The 15,247-nt window shown below is 39.0% G+C and overlaps 1 protein-coding gene across 3 annotated transcripts in view; it reads left to right on the top strand.

Annotated features, from left to right (window-relative positions):
* erbb4b (erb-b2 receptor tyrosine kinase 4b) overlaps positions 1–15,247 on the top strand; it is a 382,561-nt gene that overhangs the window by 339,949 nt on the left and 27,365 nt on the right. For all 3 annotated transcript variants that reach the window (XM_067444314.1, XM_067444316.1, XM_067444315.1), the window contains one exon: positions 199–384. In XM_067444314.1, coding sequence (XP_067300415.1) covers positions 199–384 — 186 coding nt within the window. The remainder of the gene's footprint in view (positions 1–198; positions 385–15,247) is intronic.

The following is a 15,247-nucleotide window of genomic DNA, read 5'->3' as shown; positions in this document are numbered from 1 at the left end:
AGACCAACCCTATTAAATCATAATGTTTTGCCTGATTGGTGTGTGTAAAAGAACCAGCTGTGTTTACTTAAAAAAAAAAAAAAAGAACAGTTTAAGGCATCTACGTTACATGCTGTAAAAAGTCTGCCATTTAAACCACTCATTGTGATGGATCTGTTATGGATTTCTGTGCTCTGAGTTGTTGTTTTTTCCCTCCAGGAGGCTCTGATCATGGCCAGCATGGAGCATCCTCACTTGGTGCGGTTATTGGGTGTGTGTCTGAGCCCCACCATACAGCTGGTCACTCAGCTCATGCCCCACGGCTGTCTGCTGGACTACGTACACGAGCACAAAGACAACATCGGCTCCCAGTTACTGCTCAACTGGTGTGTTCAGATCGCCAAGGTAAGACACCCCATATCCTGAGTGAACCAGAGTTTTATGGATTAAATATACCATTAATTGATAAAGCGCTTTTTATATTCAGAATTAGTAATCCTTTAGATTCCTATCAAAGTACAAAGTAAAGTACAAAGAAATAACTTACTGTAAAGTAAGTGTTTTTTTTTTTTGTTGTTGTTTTTTTTTTTTTTGGTCTGCTGTCTGAACTTGCATTGAACACGGTTCAGATCTTCGCTCACTCCCTCTTTCTCCCAGTCATACAGCAAGCATAATTTTGTCATATTTCTTTGATATTGGACCCCAGCCTCATCTGCTGTCTGTACCACTCTGTTTATCGTCCTCCCAAACCAACGGTGGTCATATTTCCTCCGCTCTGTGTCTCCCAGACTAGGAGTGCACCTCAAAGGCTGCTGGGATAGATACGCAGCGTGTACAGTCTGATCTGAGCTCTGTGTTGTATCTGTGAGCTTTGCTTTTTGTCATTCGCAAAAAAAAAAAAACCTCTGACACCTCTAAGATGTAGATCTGTATATCTGTTCTGTGTGTAGGAGGGGGAGTGGGGTTAAAATAATGATTTAAGCAGAACAGTAACAGCTATTTTAGGAATTATTGTGTACAAAATATTCTAAAAATGAAAAGGAAAAAAGGGGCTCTTGAATATGAGTGCACCAGGTTTTACAGGAGTTTCATCACAGCAGGTGGTAGTTGACATGACAGTAAGTAGTGAGTGCAGTATGGACTGATGTACTTGAGCTAAAACTATTTCAAAGTTAATATGAAATGGTGTTCGCAGCTTGAATAGTATTTGATGATATAAATAAATAAATGGAGAGAAAGGGTACATATACAGCTCTGGAAAAAATTAAGAGACCACTTAACATTGAAAAATCAATCTCCCATCATTGCAAGTTAACTTTTAGACTCAGTATTGCCAGTTACTTTATTTTGGCATATCTCCAAGCAGCACACATTAGCTGGATATCTGAATGAATCCGTTGCTGAATTCAGAATTGCATGCTAGCATAATACTCTTACTTACTATTTCTGTTACATAAAAATATAGTAAAAATAGTATGCTGTTCCAAACCATCAAATGTTTTGGTTGAATAATTGATTCGGTGACTCACTCAAAAACTTGTTTGTTTCCTGAATGAATTAGTTTGTGAATGATTCATGTATGTAACTGCAAATTATGCAAATTATGTATAATACATACTTTCTCTTATGCGTACAATTACACATTTTTACCAAAAGTTCATGTTCATGTCAACCACTGCTGTGTGAGTTTAGCTTTGTATTGTTCGGATAAAAAGACAAAAGCCAGTGTTGCATATATTTATTTGTGTGATTCAACTGTTTAGATGAATCTCATGCATTTAAATCATAGTTTTAGAGGGCTAGTTGATATTCAGGTGTTTTGTTGCTGTACTCACATGACCACTTCAGAGGCTTTCCAAATCAGCCGTGCAGAATAAAGATTTTAGCCACAATACTGTTGAGAAATGTTAACCTGAAGTGATACAACCGGAGTTTATTATTTATGTATTAGACTCACCTTATGAAAGTCTTTCTAAGAGCAGGCTGCAGTGTGGGAGTAAAATCAGACAATGTCTGCCCTGTTCTTTTCAAGATAATGGGCAAAACGAGGCGAGGCTTTAGAAATGTCACCTCATATACTCATAGTGTTAAATTACTGGCTTCAAAATAATACCTTAATCCAACCTTTCAATGATGCATTATATAAAAAGTATAGAGGGATATTTTAGTTAGCCAATTTCTTGGACATATGTTTTATTACGTGCTATTGCGAACAACGGCGGTGATCGTGATGCAGTTTATCTTTATCAGTAAACTAGGGCTTTGGTGTCTCTGAAACTCTTTTTCTACATACTTTTTATTTTAATACATTGCTCAGAGTTGGCTAGTTTCTATACACCAACTCATTTTTACTTACGTTTTGTTATGGTCCATGCATTATTGAAGAAGCAAAACCGTGTTATATGCATTATTTACAAGTACCGTATTACAGACATAGAGCATGTTGTTTTTGCAATTACCTCTTTATGCAGCTTCTCTGACATATAAACCCATACTCAAACATGCGTGCGTTAGGCCACCTGGCACTGGATTTTTTAAAGATCGTTGTGTAGTTCTATATATGATAACAAGAATGTACTTGGTTGTTTTCAGTTCTCAGTTAGTAGCATTTTCTTCACACATAATGCAAGCCATGCTGACAGTCATTGAACAGTGCACAAATGTAAGTGTCAGGCAAGTAGTTCACAATTTTACTTGCCCTGCATACATTTTCACTGGCCACACCACAAAAAAAGGGTCGATTTGAAAAAGAGTGAAAAGAGAGTTGAATAATGTGCAGGAGTAGGGTTTTTACAGGTGTTTTTAACTGTACTAAATCATAGAAATACCATAATATGTTTGCAAATATTTAGGAAACATGCTAAGTTCACACACTCGTTTATTTGAAAAACAATGCTACAGCCAGTAATTCTACTTAGAAATGTGCTTCCTGTGTCGTAATGTGTGTTTTCGATTCGTTCTGTGTGATCCCGTCCACTGTCAATTTACCAAACTGTATTTTGACACCCCCGGATTGCCAGTTGCCAGAAAAGCCTATTGTTGCCATGGAAGCCAGCAAGCAAATTAGGTCAGAGATCGCAGATTCTACCCGATCCGAAAAGCCTTGGCATTCGTCTAAAAATCTCTATGAACCAGAGCATATTAAGATGCAGATAAAACACTGTGTCAAACTGTGACCAAAGTCTCTTTGGCTTCAATTGTCAGTTGTGCTCGTTCCTGTTGTGACCTCAAGCTGGAAACCCGTGTGAGTGTTAAGTCTGAGGAGGATGGGACGGGGAAATCTTCAATATTTTGAATTTGGACTGCAGTACCTATTTCGATCACTAGCTGTCAATTTTACATACTGCACATTTATCAAGTACCATTCAAAGAGAGAGAAGGCAGCACTGTGCCCAATGGGTTAATGGCAGAAAAAGCACTTCATGCAATATATTATTGATGAAATAATCAGGTATGGAAGTAATTTTGATGAGTAGAATAATAAATGAATAATGCAATGAGATGAGATTGGCCTGAGGTGCGCTAAAGCAGCATTTGCGCTTCCTTATTTCCTTCACATTTCAAGTGTGCTCTGTTAATGAAATGCACATATGCGTGTGGAAGAGAGTAGGTGTGATCAAGTATAGATGCTTCAAAAACTCAAGAGCCAACAAAAGCCTGATGTGTGAAGGTTAATTTTTGATGCCCTGTGTGATCACCAGAGACACCCAGTAGTACATTTCATTGAAGAAAAGGTCAGGCATTTGTGCGTGCGTACGTGTGTGTGTGTGTGTGTGTGGGTGGGCAAGGTTTTGTGACATATGAGGACAAAAATGTGTATAATGACATAGGTATGACATAGATATTACAAGGAGAGGGTTACTTATGAGGACATTGGCCATGTCCTCACTTTTCAAAATGCTTATAAATCATACAGGATGAGTTTGTTTTATTAAAGTATGCAGAATGTTTCCTGTGATGGGTAGGTTTAGGGGTAGGGACAGTGTAAGGGGATAGAAAGTATGGTTTGTACGGTATAAAAACCATTATGCCTATGGAATGTCACAAAAACAAACGTGTGTGTGCGCGTGTAAATTTTCAGTTTCTTCAACAGATGAGATCTTCAAGTAAGAATCTTGTAGAGCAGCACAAAGCAGCATCTCTCAAATTAACAGTGTGGAGCTATCAACCATCTGTAGCCATGCAAGACTGAGGTTTCCCTCAAATCCTAATTGTGAGGCACTGTACCATAACATTTTTGCAGTAATTACACACTTGGTCATTGTGTGTTGAATGTTTACCACTAGAGTCTGTATTTTCCGAGTGGCATTTAGGAAAGCAGCTTAGAGGTGTAATTGTTAAGGAAACCGACTGTGACACACAGAAAGTGACAGCACAGGCAAAACAACAGACACGCAGCATGAAACGGCAAAATGTTCACACTTCACACGTCTGCACATTCATTAGAGCTGCATCCCATGAACCTCTTTTTCAGTCCATTTATAAAGGTTCGTTTACATCGCCATTCAGGAAGCAGTGAGAGTTGATGTTTGTGCCCGTGTCTTTCAGGTACTACTGAGTTAACCGTCCTGCCGACTGTCCAACTATATGTCCAATATATGTATTCACACATTTGGGGGGTGTTTTTATGTATTTTTTTTTCCCCAACCCTCCAAAACATACCTAACATGGTTCTGCAAGTTGCAAGAGAACTTTAAAATGGAAAGTCTAAATACACTTTGGGTAGACGGGGTTTGGGGTTACATTTTATTTTAGGTTACAGAGTTCTTAAGTACAATGAGGATACTATCACAGGCAACAATTATCCCTTTTATCATTTCATGGTTCATTTCATCTCTTGGAAATCTTGGAATCCTCCCATTCTTCATGTCTGAAGCTAAGCCAATTGAATTTTCAATAGATGTAATTAAATTGACACTTGATATTCAATGGTTTTAGTTGAGATGACAATCGCCTGGCTTCTAACGTACTAATTATAAGCTATGGACTGACCGTAGATAAAGACATGTGAAGATGCCTTGAAAGTACACCTTTCCTGAACAATGTAACCTAATTAGCTAAATAAAGCTGTAATTGTCATCCTGGCTGGCTCATACCTGAACCGAGAACTCTCCTGTTTGAATTGAACCTTTAAAAAATATTCTCTGGGTTTTGCCAACCCAAGACAAACAAACTGAGGAAAAGCAATTTACTTTAAAGGCCATCCGTACAGATCTTTTCCAATATTCATATGAAATATATTTTGTCATTCTCCCACACACAATCATTCATCTCACATCTCCTACCTCTTCTTCACTCTTTCTCAACCTTGCTCTTTTTCAAAGTTTGGCTGCTGAAATTTTAAACAGGTAAGAGAGAGGAAGACAGCACATGTGTCAGGGACACACAGAGGCTTTCTCAGCTCAGTAGACCCGCAGACAGAAGAGCGACTCGCCAGTGTTAGAGATGAAGTTAAAGGGACATCAGCAGTTTAGTAGGAGTTCACTTTCAATTATCTGGATATCAAAACTGCCTGTCTAACAGAGCAGCTTTAATTGCTTTGACCTTGGTGGATCTGTCGGTTGTTTGTGGTGGAAACGAGGGGGGTATGGGGACCTGTCATTTTTATGAGCATGTGACTTGCAACCCAAAAAAAGAAACAAAGAAACAACTGGAACTTTCTGAGCTGAATGAGTTTTATGAAAGATAATTGCGTACCTATAGCACAAATTGTATTCATCATGCAATTTATACACAAACATTAGTTTTTGTGTGATACGCAGTTTAAGGCGTGTAATATGCATGTAACCCACACCACTAATCCTACCCCAGGGGTTTACAGTGCAAATCATTTTGCATGCGAAAACAAATTTGTGTACAATCAATACAATTTGTGCTATAAATGTGCACTTTCATGTGATCGTGTTGGATATGCTAATAAGAGTATAAGTATGTTTCGGTCTTGTTTTTGTTCTGAACCCTAGTGAGCTGCCAACATAGGCTAGCCTAGAAATCTAGACGCACCCTAGCGGCAGCAAATATAATCTGCCCGCGAGTGTCGTCTAGCAACTCTCAATACCCTTCTGAGCTGTATCCGCCTAACTCTTGCCGGGCCAATCACATCGTGTATAGAGTCGGCGGGCGGGGCCGTAATGACGACGGCCGAGTTGCGTTTGTGTGCTTCTAGTAAACACAGAAACTGGCGAACGGCGGTCTTTCGAATCAGCTTTGGCCGCGACTCTGGAAGACTTGGAGTTAAGCTTTTAGAACAAAGAACGGCACTGAAGTCATTCTTAAAAAGGGAAGATGTGTTCAGAGTTTAGCCGACCGGATACGGCGAACATTTAATCTGTCAACAAGCTCTGTTTCACCTTCGTTGCTCTGGTTGGTGTAGCGCTATCCTATCGCATGCAGAGGGAGTTTGAAAGACAACCGTTTATCCGCCCCTCGGATTGAGCCCTGTCTATGGTGAGTTTCCAGACCAAACATCTTGATGTGGGTCTGGCTTGTCAGGCTAAACATAGGCAGCTTTTATAGGCACACTCTGTGCATTCCTAAAGATAGTTAGCCACATTATGCTGCCTATAAGTGTCCTTTGCTATGATCACAGTCTAAAGAGGCTTTGCATGTATTCTTAGCAGGGTTATCAGTATTAACTAAATCTATTAAATAAGTTTTTGTCTATTGTGATAAATTGAAATAAAGTATAAATATTCTAATAAAAGATAAACAAAAATTAGAAATGGGGCTTGGCAACTAACTGAAATAAATAAATTAAAACTAAAATTTAACTTAATTGAAAATAAGCATGCAACAAAACTACAAAAAATGTATGTAAAATTAAACTGAAAATATAAAAATAAAGGTTAATTCAAAATAGATGAATAAAAATAACATTAATAAAATGAAAAGCTTTAATAGTAGATAAGTAACAGTGGACGATAGTTAGCTAACAATGTAATCCCAGAAAGCATTATGAAAAGCTTAGCAAAAAAAGACAGAAAAATATTTCTATATTTTGAGAAATATCTTTGTGTTTTGGTCACCAAAAATATTTTTCACAGAAGAAAGAAGTGTCATACGGGTTTGACATGATGGGGAGATTTTTGCATGAACTATAACTTTAAGAAATTGGACTCCTTTTGAATTCAGGTGGGCTGTGTTCGAAATCGCCCTCTACATTCACTATTCTGCACATTGTTCCATCACTAGAAGGAGTGAATCAAAAAGACTGAGTGTGCTGGAAGATCTGCCACTTTTGCATAGTTAGTGCTTGCTGTTTAATAATCATTCGAAACTTGGTAAACTAGCAGCTCCAGTAGTAATGAAAAGATTTATCTTGAACTCTGTCATGCAAGCTTGCATGAATAAACCTTAATTAAACAATTTAATAATCAATTAAAAAGGAACGTATACCTGTGTGATGTTACGCTCTTCCCAGATTGGACTAGAGGTTTGGAAAATGGATGGATGTTTCAGCTGCAGACGCCATCTTCTGGTCAGACACAGAATTGATTTGGCACGATCTTCAGTGCATTGTGGGTATTCTGTAGTAATACATCAGTTGTGTACACATTATTGCAGTGCATTATGGGATTGAATGAGTGCACTTAATATCCACTATGGTTTCGAACACCACTACAAATGGTTGTCCCCTCAAATAGTGCCCCATTTAAAGGGGTGTTGAATTGAGAAATCAACTTTCCCTCGAGCTTTTTATATTTAAAAGGTCATGGTAATATAAGAATATCCTGTAGTTTCAGCGCTGAAAACTTCCTTTTTAGTCAAAGAAAAGCTTTTATAGACACCAGGTTCAGCAAACGGTTCTTTTGTTTCATACTTATGTCATTGCGCGACGAAACACACACCTCTACAGAATCTACAGCGCGTCTAATCCAGTAGCCTCGCCCACCGACTCATGGAGGGCTCTTACTAAAGCCAACAACAATAAACATGCCGAGGAAGATTAAGATATTGCGCTATTCCTGGTTGTGGAAGAACTTCCTTCGGATCCTAATATTAGGAATGTGTGGTTGAACTTTATTTTTAATGGAGTTCCAGCTCACGTGGGGAAGATGTGTTCACCTCAGTTCACTGCGAAATCATTTGTAAACAAATCTCCGGTCGATGCTGGATTTGGATCCGACAGGAATGGTACAACACACTTATGTGAGTAAAACTTGTTTTTATATGTAATAGTTCTGCATTGTCATGTTTTGCTTATGTGTATGCTGGACTCAGACACATATGGGCCTGGCAGGCAGATGAATCTCATATTCCGTTCTTGTTCTGCTATTCTCTCTCTCATTCCGGTTGCCGCTTCTCCCTCAATCTCTCCTCTCCCTCTTGAACTGACAGGGGAGCTTAAGCTCATTAAATATCCAAATCTTATCCAATCCTAGCCGTGGGTGTTTACTTCCAAGTCTCCAGTGCGGCACGCCCATAAAAACCCAGCGTTTTGGAGAGAGCCTCAAAACCAGTGTAGAAAATAGCCTATTACTTATTGGTTATGATGTTTTTGAATGTAAAAACCACACGATCATTAGTTGACCTCAGACAACAGTATAACATTTTTTTAAAGCCAGTTCATGACACCTTTAAGGTATAGGGGGTGATTTCAAAAACCGCCCTGGAATTGAACTGGTCAAAGCTACTACTGAATATTGAATTTGAATTAGAATGACAGGAAGAGAAAATGATGCATAATTGCTTTTATCAGATTTAAAGAGCAATAGAGACATGCAAGTCATTTGCAAATGCAAATATAAACATCTAATCTGAATATAAAGAGTTTTCCTCTTGCCATTTCATCAAGGTCTCTGCAATTAGCTGGAGACGATAATGACTTGGATCGATTGTTGTGCTATTTCATCAGGTCAAGTTAGACATATTTACCACAGGCAGCCATCTGTTATGCTGTAGTGTGTACAGAAAGGATGACTAGCCATGTGGCTGCACGCAGAGAGTATCACGGACTGCTCACTGGCCGCTCACACTCAGACAGACAGCTGGGAGCACAGATGCACATTTGGAGCAGAAATGTGTGGGAAAATAGGAGAGGTTGTCTGAATCCCTGACTGACACTTAGCGCTTGTCAGTTGGTATTGAGGTTTTCCACTAAGGCTACAGTTTCATAACACACAGGATTTTAATTTGTTTAAGGCAGCGCTTTGAGCACTTATGGTGGATGTAAACTGATACACACACAGCCAATATTAGACCCTTAGAGATGTCTGGACAATGCTAATGATTGATAAACTAAATCTTAAAAAAGGACAAAAAAAATAAAAAATAATTTACTCACCCGTATGTTATTCCAACATGTATTTTTGTTTCTTCTTTGTAATAAAAAGAGAGTTTACACATAATACCTGAGCTGCTCTTTTAAATACACACAAATGCGGTGCAAGTTCGAAAAAAACAAACTCCATCCACTGTCCCTTAACGCTGGGTTCTGTGGGAATCTATGCCGGGTTGTCTTGCCCTGGCAACCAAAAACACACTTCTTTAGTGACATTGTTTATTTCTTGAAGTCCTGTGACGTGTAGAGCCGCAGACGACTTCCCTAAAGCAGAGCAAAGTTATTTGATGGCCGCACTGTTTTTGCTCTATAGCTCTGGTCTATGTGCGCGCCCTTCCGGGAGAAGTGCCCTTAGGACCCGTATAAGGAAATTCCACCCCATTTGACGTCATACAGACACCATACTCTGAAAAAAACTTTCCGAAACTTTTGAGAAACCGGAAGGAGTATTTTTGGCACAGAAATACTCCATCAAACATCTAACTTAATTTTTGAAACTTTGTCCATGTTTCAAAGCATGGGAATCTAAGTCTTTAACACAGTTCCCCACTTTAGGATCTGCAGTGATCTCGCACCTTTCTCCCACATAGTTTTTTTCTGTTTTCTCTGTATTTCTGTCTTGTACGTGTGTCGTCCAAGCCAGAAATTTGCTGTCAGTTTTTGCTCTGAAACATTAAACCTGCACACACTTGGCATAATGCTTTAAGTTAAAGGAGCGTGAGAATGAATGTGCTGTGCCGCCTCAAGCAAAATGACTTTTCCCGGCTCAGATTTTTCTAATTTTCTAATAAAGAAAATGCTTTTAGTTTATTTGTTTTATTTTTCTTTCAGGCATGTGAACATCAGCAGAGCACTATCCATACGCAGAGACTTTTATAGTCTTACTGATTTTTAAATAAAAAACTTAATTTAGCTATAATAATATTTTTTTATATTGCTGTTTTACTGTAGCCTGACGTGGTCATACTCAATTCTAGTCAGAATATGAGTCTGAAACTGCTCCATTGGGCTGTGATTATGGGGCGTGTTTCAACCGAACAAGGAAAGACCTCAATTGGATAGAGATACAACCAATCAGAGCAACGAAGCGACAAATTATCAAATGTCAACAGAGCTCAACTGCACTGTGTTGCCAAATCCCGCCCTGATGATTTCATTGGTCTGAACAGTTTCTGTTCGGAGATAATTACTCCTCTATGGAGCAAGGCCAGACCGAACTAGCCTGGTTTTACCAGACTCTCGTACATTTCATTTGTACATAGAGTCTGGCCACTCTCCATTGACAATGGTTTATTTCCGCGAAGGCGGGCACCCTGTTGAGGTTTAAAACTATTGGATCTGCCCTGAGCCACTCTGGATCTGCCATAACCAATCGCTAACGTTTGGTCGTGACGTATGTCATGCGCCCTTCGCCTGTTTCCCTCATGGAAATCTGACAAAATAAAAGTGCACGTGCATGCCACCTCAGTAATAAAACTATAGGATAAAACCTAAAACTTGTGCATTCAGATTGTGTTTTATTCACGCCACGGTGGAGAGGAGAGTCTTGTGATCGTGAACGCGGAGCTTATGTGGTCCGTAACATGATTGTATGTGTAAACAGTGAATTTTGAAGTGATATATTGTAGAAAACTCAGAGATGTGGATTCGGACAGCTATTACATCAACACGACCTTGCGTTTGTCAAAAGCAGTAGGTAACTCGGCCGGGGATTTTTACGCGGGTGGTGAGAGACGGACGGCAATAAAATAACTGATTAGCCCCTGTAACTTAAATGATGGCAATACCTTCCGACCCCACGAGAAACAGTTACCGTCCGAATAGCTTCAGCCAACTCCTTCATCACTAACGAAGCGATCTGGAAAATCAAACTTTTCCCGAATTTACCCTGTTGGAGGGCCACCAACAAACCCCAGCAAAGACTGTTATTGCTCCGTCTTTAACTTCTGGATATTCGGCAGCGGTGCCACAATGCAATGAATAGTTTAGTTTGCATCTTTCTCCGCCACCATTACTGAACTACATCTCAAACTAGCGCTCAACCTCAACGTCATCGTTCTCAGCCACTCCCTCTGTTCGCTGATTGGACCGGTAAAAATTTGTTCGGAGAAAACCTAAGACTACACAGCAGTCCCAGATGTAGTACTGAAGGAAAATGAAAATTGAGCGGAAGTACGTAGGAGGGCAGAGCCAGGCTAAGACCGAACTGCCCGACCTAAAAAAAATTGTGGGCGGGGCTAAGTTCGGCTGGCATCCAGGCTATTTTTACTGTATTTTTTATCAAATAAATGCACCCTTCTGTGCAAATTATTGGCTATTTATTATTATTATTATTAATTTTGTATATGTAATTGTATTTTACTTAATGGGTACAAACCAAAAAGATTCATCATAGCCAACTGATTACACTCCCTTAAGTCAACCAAATCTCGAGAAACTGTAAATATGAATGCATGAGCCGTTGTAAAATAGCCAATATTCACACACCAGTGACATTTCATTACATTTCCCTGAAGCCTTATGCTGATGCCCTTATCATGGCTGCCACAGAGGTTTACTCACTGCAATGGAGCCAGACCAGCCTCAGAGGAAAAGCATGAACATCCCCTTCCCTGAAAAAAATACACACACTGGCCCCCATCGCCAAACACAACCTGCAATATTGATTTGCAAGGCAAGCGCTAACAGACACTAGAGGACAGAGCTGTGTTTTGAAGAGCAGACAGGTGTGTATTATTTACTGTGGCCCGAGGAAGGCCAGACCTGGCTTTGAATCTGTAAAAAATTGTTCAAGTCAGAGAAAAAAGGGGAGAAAAAGACTCTAAAATTGGGGAGAAGCAAGTGTTGTTAGAAAGGAAATGTGCGGCGGTGCCAATGAACTATCTGAGATCATATCTAGAGTAAATTAATCACCCAGCAAATGAGAGTTAAGCTCTTCTTTGTGCCCTGGTGTAATGCCACATGAGGCAAAGGACGACTGCATGACCTTACAGCAGATTAATTCACACTGAATTGTGTGGTTTGATTTAAAGGGATAGTTCACTAAAAATGAAAAGCGTGGAATCATTTGCTCACCTGCATGTCATTTCAAAGAAGATTCTTTTTTTCTGTGGAACACAATAGGAAGTTTTGCTGACAGTGTAGGGTGCTTTTTTTCCATACAAATATAGTAGAAAATAAAGTAGTCTATATGAATTACGCACATACTGTACATGGGTGAGGTGTGAGACCTGTCTGTAGGTTATTCTTTCTGTCTTTTGAGAACTGTTTCATCTAAGACCTCGCATCACTAATCACTCACTTCATCTCTACGTAATTAAAAACCTTTCTGTTATGTAGAGTATAAACAGTCAAGAGCTCTTCATGATGATGGTTACTAAAGATTTAATATTGAATTATAGATGTCATTTGAAGCCTATTCAGTCATCAGTCTTTTTTCTCACTCCCAGTGTGGTTCCCCGGGAACGAGTCTGTATCCCACTGAATGGTTAATGTGTTGCCAGGCATCCGTTACAGCTTAAAGAGATGCATCCAGGCCAACAAATTGAGCAGTAAATTGCTGGATATTAGGTTCAATTAACAGCAACAAGTCATGTGAAGAGAGTGACAGCATCCTAGAGAGAGTGTGTGAGTGCATTTGTCGCCATCACTCTTTTTTCTTAAAAGTTAAAGTCTGAAGAGTGGGAGTCAGTCTTAACCTCAATACATTCAGCTCCATTTTGGATGACATTATTATTGTATTGAATATAGTTTTCTAATAGTTTTTCTAAATATTCTTTTGAAACATAATGTGTTGTTCATATCTGTTATAGTAGGCCTTGGGAAGCCTTTATAGAGAGTTCACCCAAAAATGAAATGTCTATGATTTTATATCAACCAAAACCTATATGACTTTCTTTCTTCTGTGGAACATAAAATAATGTTTTGTTTTAATTTTCTTTGTCCAAAGTAGTTCAACATTCTTCAAAATATCTGCGTCCACATAGGTTTGAAATGACATGAGTACATGATGACAGAATTTTCATTTTGGGTAAACTACCAATTGTGCTAAAATATGGTATGACAACATCATTTTGTTTTCACTTATGACACCATTGTATGATTTAATGATTGTAGGTCACAGCAGAGGACAAATAAGAGTGTGTGTTTTGGGTGGGGGTGATGCCCCCTCTCTCCTATTGTGCCCCTCACACTGTGTTGTTAATGAATTTGGCCCCCCACCCTCAAGGCCTCCACAGGTCTCCAGGTCTCACCTGATTGAGAGGAGCACGTAAGCCTCGCTCCTCCCTCATGCCGAGCACATTACCAAGCCCATCTGGTGCCCCACGCCCCATGCCAAGTACAGCCCAGTCCGTGAGGACAAGGTCATGTGTTGGCATATGTTCTGGCACACCATTTCCCTCCCCAAAGGCCCAACACCTGAGATCAGAACAGTGTGCTGTGGAGCCAACTAGAGGCATAACTGTACCAGAGAAAATGAGAGATTGTTGGTAACCGTGATCAAGGACTTGTACTTGTAGCATAATACTAGTATACTATATGTGACCCTGGACCACAACACCTTGGACTTTAATATTTACAGAAATACACTTTGAGGTCAGTAAGTTTTTTTTTTTTTTTCACTATTAACTAGTTTTTATTAGCATACATATTACTAGCATATTGGATGTTTATTCGTACTTATAAAGTACCTAGTAATGCCTTATTCTACATCTTTTTTGTACAAACTGCAATACAGGATTTTATTTGCCTGGCTATCACCAGACCAAGCACAAAAGGTGTGATAAACGAGCATAATTCAAATGACTCATATGCAATTGGATAATTCTTCGACCAATCAGACCACAAGAGTCGTGATCAACGAGCAACGGCCCATAGCTTCTCTACCCATCATCGTGTTAAACCCACCAATAGCACCCCAGGTGGATAAGCCAGTCTGTGATTGGTTCCCGCAAAAGTGTACCAGAAGCAGTAGAAATGAATGTCAAAATCAAATCGCCAGCAGATCAGGCTTGGTTTACTCAGTCTAGGATTTTATAGGATTCTTTGATGAATAGAAAGTTAAGAATAAAGAGCATTTATTGGAAAAATAAATATCTTGTTACATAAATGTCTTTATTGTTACTTTTTCAATTTAATGCATCCTTGTTGAATTTAAGTATTCATATCTTTATAAAAAAAATTATCTTGACCCCAAACTTCTGAACAGTAGTGTGCTTTTGCTCAGCAAGTAGCATCCTTTTTTACTTTAGCCCGAATCTGTGTAACTGGTTTAGTCCTTACATTTTTTTTTTTAGAAGTATCAGATAATTATTTAATATAGGTAACAGATTTTTGTCTTTCTTTTTTATTATTCGTTATTTGTGTTTTATCATGTAAAACACCCCCGAAAATTGAGTACCACTGCAGTAAATACGTATTCTAGCAAGTAATATAGCTTATCTACACTGTAAACTGCCTATCTTAAGGTAATTCTATATTATATACTAGCCAGGGCTGGACTGGGGCTAAAATTCGGCTCTGGCAGACCCAGCACATCCGGCCCATGAGTTCCCCGTGAATGTTTTTGCTGGGGTTGGGGCCTTAAATTGGAGTATATAAATAAAACTAGGACAAGGATGAATAATGACAGATATTATCGAATTTGCTGCAAATGCAGATAAACTTAATATTGCTTTTTTGTCACACAGAAATGCCCTTGACAGTAAAGCATGATTTTGAGCTAGGATGCAGTAAAGTAGGCCTAAATTTACTGCTTTTAAATGCTGTCATCATTTACCCACTCTCGTGTCATTCCAAACCTGCATGACCTCTGTGAAACATAAAAGAAGATGTTTTGAAGAATGTTGGCAACCAAGCCATTTTGGTTAGGCTGCCGTTTGAATATTGTATGAACAAAAAGACTCGTTTTTTATGCTTTTATGCTACACAGAAATAAATGCATTTAGGTTTGGAATGACATTAGGTTGAGTAAATGATCACATTTTT

The sequence above is a fragment of the Pseudorasbora parva genome, chromosome 5 (assembly GCF_024679245.1).
Source record: "Pseudorasbora parva isolate DD20220531a chromosome 5, ASM2467924v1, whole genome shotgun sequence".
Lineage (NCBI taxonomy): Eukaryota > Metazoa > Chordata > Actinopteri > Cypriniformes > Gobionidae > Pseudorasbora > Pseudorasbora parva.
This window is presented reverse-complemented; position numbering and strand designations above follow the sequence as displayed.